General features: G+C 45.4%; 1 protein-coding gene across 3 annotated transcripts in view; it reads right to left on the bottom strand.

Annotated features, from left to right (window-relative positions):
- Positions 1 to 11,205, bottom strand: part of LOC119436260 (phospholipase A1-like) — a 32,459-nt gene that overhangs the window by 6,117 nt on the left and 15,137 nt on the right. For all 3 annotated transcript variants that reach the window (XM_049656607.1, XM_037703054.2, XM_037703056.2), the window contains one exon: positions 6,693 to 7,019. In XM_049656607.1, the coding sequence (XP_049512564.1) occupies positions 6,693 to 7,019 (327 nt within the window). The remainder of the gene's footprint in view (positions 1 to 6,692; positions 7,020 to 11,205) is intronic.

The following is an 11,205-nucleotide window of genomic DNA, read 5'->3' as shown; positions in this document are numbered from 1 at the left end:
ACATGGCCTGCCCAGCTCCATTTCTTCCGCTTAATGTCAACTAGAATATCGTCTACCCCCGTTTGTTCTCTGATCCACACCGCTCTCTTCTTGTCTCTTAACGTTACTCCTAAGATTTTTCGTTCCATTGCTCTTTGTGCGGTCCTTAACTTGTTCTCGAGCTTCTTTGTTAACCTCCAAGTTTCTGCCCCGTATGTTAGCACCGGTAGAATGCAATGATTGTACACTTTTCTTTTCAACGACAGTGGTAAGCTCCCAGTCAGGATTTGGCAATGCCTGCCGTATGCACTCCAACCTAATTTTATTCTTCTGTAAATTTCTTTCTCATGATCAGGGTCCCCTGTGAGTAATTGACCTAGATAAACATATTCCTTTACAGATTCTAGAGGCTGACTGGCGATCCTGAATTCTTGTTCGCTTGCCAGGCTATTGAACATTATCTTTGTCTTCTGCATATTCATCTTCAACCCAATTCTTGCACTTTCTCGATGAAGGTCCTCCATCATTTGTTGTAATTCCTCTCCATTGTTGCTCAATAGGACAATGTCATCTGCAAACCGAAGGTTGCTGAGATATTCGCCATCGATCCTCACTCCTAATTCTTCCCAGTCTAAGAGCTTGAATACTTCTTCTAAGCATGCAGTGAATAGCATTGGAGAGATTGTGTCTCCTTGCCTGACCCCTTTCTTGATAGGTATCTTTCTACTTTTCTTGTGGAGAACCAAGGTAGCTGTGGAATCCTTGTAGATATTTGCCAAGATATTCACGTATGCCTCCTCCACTCCTTGATTACGCAATGCCTCTATGACTGCTGATATCTCTACTGAATCGAATGCCTTTTCATAATCTATGAAAGCCATATAGAGAGGTTGATTGTACTCCGCAGATTTCTCGATTACCTGATTGATGGCATGGATATGGTCCATCGTAGAATATCCCTTTCTGAAGCCAGCCTGTTCTCTTGGTTGACTGAAGTCAAGTGTTGTCCTGATTCTATTGGAAATTATCTTGGTGAATATTTTATACAATACTGAAAGCAAGCTAATGGGTCTGTAATTCTTCAATTCTTTAACGTCTCCCTTCTTATGGATAAGTATAATGTTGGCGTTCTTCCAGCTCTCTGGTACACTTGAAGTTGTGAGGCATTTCGTATAAAGGGCCGCAAGCTTCATAACGTCATAACGTCCCCCAAAAATGCTAAGCTACGTTTGCTCCTGCCACTAAAGGCACGTCATGTATTGAGGACAACTTTTCCACTGGCTACTTGTTCATGTAGGCTGGATAAATTTATGAAGACTTTTAATGTGTTGCTTGCTAATGTGTTGTTTTAATGTGTTTAATGCGCATATAAGCAATAGCTCACAAAGAGAGAGAGGGATAGAAGGAAGGCAGGGATGTTAACCAGTCAAGAGTCCGGTTGGCTACCCTACGCGGGGGAAGAGAGAAGGGGAAGAGAGAAGGGAGAGGTAGAGAGGGTGGGGGTATGTTGAAGCGCACGGACCGTACTGCAGAGTCAAAGGCGCTCGTACAAACCAGGCGCCCTCAGAAAGCACAAAAGTGCCTTCATTGCCTTCTGAGCCGATGATCAGTAGAGATGGTGTTCTAGCATAGTCTGTTCACTCAGAGGACGATTATCTAGTTTCTTTAATGCGTTGAGCATAGATTGTCTTTCTGCTTCAAATTGAGGACAGCGGCACAATAAGTGACCAATGTTGTTCTCGCATCCGCAGACATCACATGCCGGACTGTCAGCCATTCCAATTAGTGCTGAATGAGCTTTCGTAAAGGCAACTCCCAACCACAAAGCGACACAGAAGAGACGCCTCGGGTCGGTGCAGTCCAGCCGGAGGTCCGAGTTGCAGCGAAGGGCTTAGTCTGTGCACTCTGGTGCGCCTTGGATGTGCAGTATTTCACTCAGCTAACGAAAGTGTGCATGCTAGAAGCGAAGCTGTCTCGCAGCGCCGGTCCGTGAGAGAGGAATGGGGACGCGGCGGTCTTCTTGGTTTGACGTCCGAGCTGCCTTATCTGCGTCATCATTTCCAATGATACCGCAATGGTGTGGTATCCATTGAAGTGAGATATCATGGCCTTTTCCCTTCAAGTGATGGATAAGTTCCGTGATTTCGCACTTCAGATGATCGTGAGTTCCATGTCGGAGTAACGATTGTACAGATTGTAAGGCCGGCCTTGAATTGCAGAAGACTGCCCATTTTCCAGCGCTCTCTGTATTTATCCAATGAAGCGCACCGCGGAGAGCCGCGAGCTCTGCACCTGTAGACGTAATGACATGGGATATCTTGAATCGTTGAGTTATTCCCATTTTTGGTATAACTACAGCGCCGCCGGAACTGGTTGGTGTAGTTGAGCCGTCAGTATAGACCTACACCATGTTTGTAAACAGTGGTAGGCACCGTCGATATATTTTAGCCCCTATAGCGACGTCGCGTAGGCTCCACCCACTTTCGCCGCCCCCGCTTGCACGCGAGGATGGCGCTTTTTTTTAATGGGATAGGAATAAAAACACGATTTCATAATGAAGCACACGTGTTAGTGGGGGCGCCGGTGTAATTTTGACTGCGTGGGGTTCTTTAACGTGCACCCAGGGAAACGTTCTTCCATTTCGCCCCCATCGGAACACGGCCGAACGAGACGGTAGGCCTAGCTCGCTGACCGCCGCAGTGACGGCCGACAGCGCTTGCGATCTGGCCTGCAACTCATCATAGTGCGCTTATGTTTGACAACACGATTAACGTGCGCTTAAATGAATTGGTGCGAATAGCAAACGAATATCAAACGGTGTCTTGGGTGCGATTAGCGAACGAAACATAGTATACTTGCAAGCCAGCCGTGCCGCCTCGCCGAGACGGCCGGTGCTTGGGTTTCCGTCCGCGAGACGAAATGCCATCGGACCGTTGCTCCCGATGGCGCCAGTGGTTTAGTACAGGGCGCTGCTTTACGAAACACGCGCCAATTCGAGATATTTTTTATTAAGAACTATTTCATGTTAAAAACAAGCTGTCGCCGATTTCTACGTCGCCGTGAGCGGCGACAGAAGCGATCGCTTCGGTGATGGGACCGGCGAGGTACATCGCGACGGCGACGCCGGCCATGTAGGACCGCGCAGTCTGACCTGTAGGCCACGGCCGTCCGATCGCTCCAACTCTGCACTAATACCGTACATTTTATTTCGCGCTCGAAATTTATTTGACACGTTTAGGCGTGTTTATGACATCCGCACTGCAATAAACGCAGCAGTGACCGTGCTGCCCGTGTATGTGAACGTGGGATAGGATGTCTACACTGCTGGTGGCTCAATTCTTTGAGATGAAAACGAATTCGAATGTGACGTGCTTTGTGGGGCATCTGCTCGCTCGACATACATTCAAGGCTAATCCTAATCTAGCTTTCCCACAGTGCGGCAAGAAAATGTAATGACACGCTAATAACGATCCTAAGATCGTGTATATAGGTTGGCTAATGCACGCCAATCAAAATAAAAGAGAAGCTTAACGGTAACGAAATGCTTTGCGCATAATGGATGATCTGGTAGCAGAATTCAACTTTCGCTTTTTACTGCGGCGGCCCATATTGCTTGCGACGGTTTTCATCAACAGGAAACCTAGGAAAACTTTAGCCTCTTGCGTATATTTCGACGCAACTCAGCTCGTCCACATACTGCGTTTCTTTAATTCTAAAATCATAGAATAAAGACCTCACAGATGGAACCGCACAACCACCCGCGAAACCCAGCGGCTGCTGTGGTAGGCGCGACTCGGGCGGCGGCTCGGCAGCGGAGTGCCTACCAAGCGAAACTAAATTCCGACCACAGCGCCACCGCATTTTCGTGACGTAGCGCCGTGGTGTAGGTCTATAGACGTGTGTGCATTCGCTGTATTTCTCATACAAGAGGAGTAAACAAAGTTGCTTCAGAGCAGTCCGACTTTTTCTGAAATCCTGGGATTGTGAGGTTCACTTGAGTACGGCTCACACACCATGGAGGAATCGAAGGTCTTGCCGCAGGTGCGTACCCTGACGTAACAGAGGCACGGTGCGTGAATACAATTGCACTGAATGTCATGAGGGGCCTTTCTACAGGGAGGCTCGCGAGGTGGTGGGTAGGTCTCCGGGCGAAGTGTCGTATGTGCACATGCATTGTTTCAATGGCATTGTGCGCTCTAATAGGGTAATCTTGAGCGATTGCAATAACTTCTGTCGTTGATGCGCTCCGCGGTAGACCAAGACATATCTTTAGGGCTTGGATGACTTAGATTATATACAGGTTAGTTCTGCAGGCGTTGGAGAAGACCGGTAGGCTGTACCGCAGAAATCCAATAAAGAGGACCCTGTACAGTTTCAGCATAGATTGTACTGACACTCCCCAGGTCATTACTGCTAAGAACCTAAACACATGCCAAATTCCCATCATACGCTTTCTCACATAATTCACATGGTAGGTCCAGGAGAGATTTCTGTCAATAACCACCCGGAAAAATATGTGACTTGTGCTGTACGAGATCAGCTGTCCGTCTACGGATATCACGTATGGAGACATTGGTTTCCTGATAAATGCCACCACTGCATAATTTTCACATGATATTCGAAGTCCTTGTTCTCGAAGGTAGGATGATGTTAAAGTGCCTGCCTTCTGAATACGCGCGCGAAGCTGAAGTCGTGTCACACCCGACGTTCAAATACAAATGTCGTCGGCATAGATGGAGAGCCTAACGGTGCATGGAAGGATGTCGGCGAGTCCAATGAGTGTTAGGTTGAACAGCGTTCGCAAATATGTAGAGTACATACGGAGAACCAGCGCTGGCCAGGAGGTGCTACGGTAGTTTGTGTGTGCAACTGAAATATGCTGACACCATCCCGTCGGGAGGCCATGAATGGCATGCCATTTTGAATGATAACAGACGCGCGCCAGCACATATAGCCTGTATCAGTATGACTGAAGCTTTTATTGCACAACAAGACGAAGACGAGAAGTAGACATGAAACATACAGCGATCGTGTGTTTCATGTCTACTTCTCGTCCTTGTCTTGTGCGCTAAAAGCTTCAATCATGTCATACCAACGTACCCAAATAACCACGTTAGTGAACCTGTATCAACGTTTGCTCAACCAGCCAAGCTTCATCCGTGGTCATGAGCGGTGAATTTGTTGATGCGAAATCGGTAGCATGAACTGCGGAAAACTGTTTCCTCCGCTCGCTAGGCTGTGTTACAGCGCTGCTGTTGGCGCATTAAGTGTCAGCGCTGGTAGCCCATGATTTAAGTGCCCTAATGAAATGATGGCGCGTGACGATGACTACTCAGTCAAGAAAGCTTAGCGGCTCGATGAGTTTAAAAACAAGCTGTTCTTTTAACAACCTCGTGTATGAAGAACGAAGAAATTTGGTGGGGGCTGACAATATAGAAAACAACAACATATCCAACAAGCCCGGTCAGTGATCACCGAGTCAAATGCAACTCAGTGCGGCCACATTTTGTATTGTTGATCACCACAATGCTATTATGCAAGGGGCACTATTTTTCAGTGTCCCAACTGATTTTGGTGCCACCAACTTTTGACAGAATCATAAGTCTGTTGACAGGTGCTTCGTCTTTCGGTTTGCCGAATTGATTTTACTTGTAGGTAACTATAGTTTATATTGATGTAGTCTATACTCAAGAAGTCTCTAACGCACGTTGTCTCGTAAGAAAATCAGCTAGGTTGCCGACAAAGTCCACGTTTTCACCCTCAGTCGCTTAATCAGTTCTTTACTGTTTTCGTCGCTGATCATTGCAAAGTTCAAAATTCCTTACCAACAGAAGGACGTCTGTACTCCAGCGTATTCATTTGTTCATACATTACGATTCCGTACAGACATAAATGCTTGCCCTGCCAGCACACCAGCCAACTCGTACGAGAGGCAGCGAATGCAAGGTTTGCCTGGCTTATAGGTATAGAAATAGAAGATCCATGGAGTGTAAAGATTGAAATTAATTGTGAAGACCAGTCTGAAACAGCAAGCAATGTTTCTCAGAGGTTTCTCATTCCCGTGGTCATTTTTTTTCGGGGGGGGGGGGGGGGGGGGCTCATGGTTCACTGTGCAAAATCAGTTATTCTCAAACATTAAATAGGCTTGGACCCCTTAACGCGCTCATGGGGCATTTAGGTACCCGTTTGACCATGTTCTAGTAAATCATGAAATAGCATCTAAAACGTTATGGCGTGCACAGCGTTAAGACCTGTTCGTGTGTTCCAATGCACCTGCTTAGGAACAGAACCACAGCAAGCAATGCGCCGCAGCCTTTATCCAAACATAATGCACCATGCGTCCTCAAATATGTTAAATTTATATATGTATAATAAATATACTGTATTATGTTAAGTATATATCTGTATGCACATGCGAAAGAACCTTAAGCTTTGTGTGCAAAAGTGCTTTCGGTTGTCAACCAGAAATATATGGCTTTCTGGAGCAGTTTGTGGGAAACACATCTGTCAATCACGTATTGATTACTCTGACAGGCTGTGTTAGTTCAAGAGCCCGTACGCGCCTGCACAGAACTACACTAACGTGCGTAGGCAAAGACACACACACATACAAACACGCGCACTGACAGACATTAATTCAGGTTAATGCGGTAGTGAAAAGGAAGTGAAGGCCGAAAGCATGCGAACACTGAAACGAGAGCTGTCTGGCGTACCTCCTGCAGCAGAACCTCCTTGAGATCGTGCAGCCAGCTGCTGTTGACATTTTGGGTGTAGCCATGTGCGAGGATGATGAGATCCTTAAGTTCCTGGAAAAAGGCCTTCCCGTCTCGCCGAAGAAATCTCGTTCGCAATCTCCGACCGCTCGTGTTGTTACGAGAGTAGATGTAGAACTTAGTCCTCACGTACCTGGGCCTCTTGGGGAGCGAGAGCGGATGCGTCAGCCGGTACTTATCGTCCTTGCGGAAACAGCCCACACCCCTGTAGCAGCGCATGTCTTTGATCAGCGAAATAGTTTTGAGCGGAAACTTGAGGGGCCATATCTGTCCAAGGAATGAACAGAAAAACATAATTTACGAAGCGAAGGATATATGTACAGAAACACTATTGTTTTGAAGACATTTTTTGTTGTTGTTGGGGACAGCATGGTTATTTGTTAGGTATAAATTATTTAGGTGGTTATTTGGTGTACAAGACTCAATGTCTGATGTTTGAGAGACGCTGTTAATATAGTAAACACGTTTTTTTGCCTCATTACCCTTCCCGTGTGACTGGTATTCGTTACTGGAGCCTGCAAGCAAGTTTCAGTCACATGCGTTTTTCCTTGCTCACAAAGAGTTGTTATACTCAGCACTATGTCAGATAGCTCCCAGCTCAGAGCAGTTCTGGTTAAAAGGTTTCTTTTCTTGGACCATCGTCGAACTCGATGACCTCAGAAACTCGTTATGGCGCGGTCAGTTCATGAGTACTACCCGTGCACACCCTGCAAGGTAGACAAATGCACGAACACGCACGCGCGCGTACACACATACATACACATGCACGCACATACACGTAACTACTCTTTTTTTGCATGTCTAAGAAATAGTTATACCGCACCCAAATACTTCCTCGCCAGTTAAACCATGCTTCATTATTTGTGTGGTTCAACACATACATAGCGGCGTATACATATAAGCATTTCCGTGTGTTGGGCGTATTGCTATACGCACTTGGATAACAAGCTATCCAAATTTGTATCCACGGGCCTAAGTTATTTATGAATTCCCTGGTTTATTATATCTTTTACGTACTTAGTCTGTAAGCACTAAGATACGGCTTTTTCCAGACGACTGTGTATTATATTGTCATTTATTTCTGACAGCGACCGGCTAGCCTTCCAATCTGCCCTGGATGCAGTGAACACGTGGAGCGCTCCTCTTGGCTGATGACGCCAAAAGCCCTCCTTTTTAAACAAAAACAATGTCCTCTACACACCGCAGTCGTAAAGTAGGTCGTACTACATGCTAAACAACAGTACCGCATAACTCACTGATAGCTCTGAATGCCTTGGTGTGCATTTGCAACCTGATTTAACATATAACTACCACATTAACCTCGCTTTTGCCGCAACTAACCACTCACTCGACTTTCTCAGACGAAACCTTAGACAACTTAAGCATTCGCAAGCACGCCATATACACAACACTAATTCGAACAAAAATACACACATATATTATTAATGATACAGAATCATTGTAGAACCTTGCGGTTCGTTTTATTTTTTCCGGTCATTCGCGCCCCACGAGCATTACAGCGTTTAAAAAACATGCGGCATCAAATATTTATCATTACGGCGCTAACTTTTGCGTTTATCACTATTTCACAAGCGTTATCATAACGCATCGCTTCGTGAGGGCTTCTTCGTTCAATCGGCAGTCGTTTTTCAGCGCCAAGACCCATCCAGACAAATAAAACATTGAATGTGTAGCGCATCCCTTTAAGCGAGATCACTTATGCAACGCACAATACTCAATAGGCATGACCTTCCATCAAACATCGCCATAGAAACAGATATAGCTAAGTTTCAAGAACTTATACGCATTCATAACACTTGATCTTATTTTAGATATGGCTCTTCTAAACCCTGTTTCATAATGTTGGTACTGTTTTATCCTTGTATTCGTTACCCGCCGCGGTAGTCCAGTGGCTATGGCGTTTCACTGTTGAGCTTGAGGTCGCGGGTTCAATCCTGGCGGGTTCAATCCACAATTCGATGGGAGTGAAATGCAAATATTCTCGTCTGCTTAGATTTAGGTGCACGTTAAAGAACCCCATGTGGTTGAGTCATAACTAGGTCGGAGTTCTCTACTACGGCGTGCCTCATAAACATATCGTGGTTTAAGCACGTAAAACCCCAGAGTTCAATTTTTAACAAAAAATATAATTTTTCTACTTTGAATTATCTAGGTTTCGGTACGGCGAAGGGCATACGATACCCCTTCCGGAGATAGACCCCTTTTGCGGCCATGGAGCAGCAATAAAAGTATACTGCGAGCAACGAGAGGGCTGTTGGCATTCTTAACGGAGAGCACCTCCAGGCTCTAGAACTACATGACAGGCGCCTGCGTATTGTGACGTGGGCAAGGTGTGTGCGCAGAACATGTATGTGTATCGCACGTCTACATAGTTCACTGTACACTACCAACGTCAACCGCAGTTCCTCTCTCACCTTTTGCTTCCCCTTTCCCATAAGCACAGTAGCAGGCCCGAGACCAAGCTCCTCCGGCTGGCATCTCTGCTTTTGTAACATTAAAATATTATATCTCTCTCCATCGAGAAGTATCGATGAGAGTTCACGTATCGGTGATAGTTCATGGCCTCGGTTATGCGTGTACCGTTTATTGTATGTTGTGATTTCTTGTAGACGAGACTCGATGATGCACAACTCAAAATCGCTACCTATTCTCTAGCCTCACGCAAAAAAATGAATAAAAATAAGGTAATAATAATACTAACAATAAAAATAAAAAGTAAATAACTAAACAAAAAGCACTATTGATTGCTTTCACGTGACGTCATGGACACAGCTTTGCACCGTGCCGGTGCACCAGCATGGCGGCTACGATGACGTCAGTGAAAGCCACCTATACCCATTGCTCACCTGTTTCGCATGCTCAGAATCAGAGGCGTGGTGCACGCGATACAGATGTGCCGGTTGACAGAACGATGGCGTAATTATAGCTGAGTTCAGAGCCTATTCCGCACAAAAATTGAAAGCGCGTTCTTAATCACATAATCTACGCTTTTGTTTCGTGGCGCGACACTGCAGACAGTAATTCTGACGGCGGAAGCATGTGTTTTATTCTAAACCATAGAGTTTCTCACTTTAACACCTAGAGGGTAACCTGCGCCACCGTCTGTGCGAGTTTCTTAAAGGGCGATGTGCCGTCATGGGAATGACAAGATATGTGTCTGTGAGGCTTGTGTTGGCTGATGCTGTACGAGGCTTCGTCTAAAACGTGGATATGGCTACGAAAATAACGCACTATTAAAATGAAATTTACATAAAAGGCTTTCATTCACCCATATTACATCTCTCAATAAAGTTTACTCACCCACAATGCAGAATCAAGCGAAGAAAGACAAGAACAGACGACAAGTTGTTCCGAAGCGAGCGAAAATCTTGTCGTCTGCCCTCCAACTTTAGCGGCCAACTGATACTTTTTACGTTTGTTATAATTGTACATCCAATAGTAAGTCCTCAAAATTACACACAAAACATGTTTTGTGTAATAATAAAGCTAAGGCAGCTCAATACGTGCTGTTTTAGCAGGAAATGAGTCATTGTGACAGACGAAATGGTGCTAGCCAGGCGCGTCTTCAAGGCTTTCTGGCTCTCTGAGAACGATGCCAATCCGAAGTCACAATATACCGGCATTCCCATGGATACCACAGCGCCGCAGCGCCAGTTTTCCCTCTAGGATATAGTGAGAAACTCTATGTTCTAAACACTCTCAAGTTCAGCCAAAATGCTGTAATTGCGGCATTTTAAGCTAATCAGGGAGGCCGTAACAGCCCTGCGCGTCAATCAGGGCTGACAAAATTGCGAATTCAACAATATGGCGGATTTCGATCATGTCTTGAATAGCACCCCAGGTGTCAAAACATGAGGCGACAAACAGTGCTACAGTAGATAGGGGTTCCCGTAAATGTAGGCGCCAATGCTCTTATCAAGCCGGCCTCGAACCAGGCTTCATCGCTAGATGTCGCACGCGTAGTCGCAAGCACGCAGCTTTCGTGTTCTAGACAGGTCTTGTACCCTCTGTACCCTCTTGTACCCTTTGTACTCTGTACTGCCTTTATAAGACATCCAAGTTATGTGACAGTTTGAAGCAGAATCTTCACTTAGCTCTTAAATTATTTTCCAGTAATTTATAAAAATCGTCAAACTTCACAAAAATTATGGCATGGCACTTGAAAATGTGCCACGAATGCGGATATTGCCTGCTCAAGCTTTTAAGGCAGATTGGAACTGATATATTACATATGACTCTGTAGGATGCGTGTCTCTATTTCGTGAATAGGATCTCTGGAAAACCCACACAGAATATGCATTTTGCGTTATCAGTAAGCTAATACAGTAACTTTGTTCAGATTAAGCAAACTATCAGTTTAGTTGCTTTTTGCTAAACTGCACTATCTACATTCGGTGAAGAGTAGCAGAATTTAGACACGTTGCTCTAATAT

This window comes from Dermacentor silvarum, chromosome 1, assembly GCF_013339745.2.
Source record: "Dermacentor silvarum isolate Dsil-2018 chromosome 1, BIME_Dsil_1.4, whole genome shotgun sequence".
Lineage (NCBI taxonomy): Eukaryota > Metazoa > Arthropoda > Arachnida > Ixodida > Ixodidae > Dermacentor > Dermacentor silvarum.
This window is presented reverse-complemented; position numbering and strand designations above follow the sequence as displayed.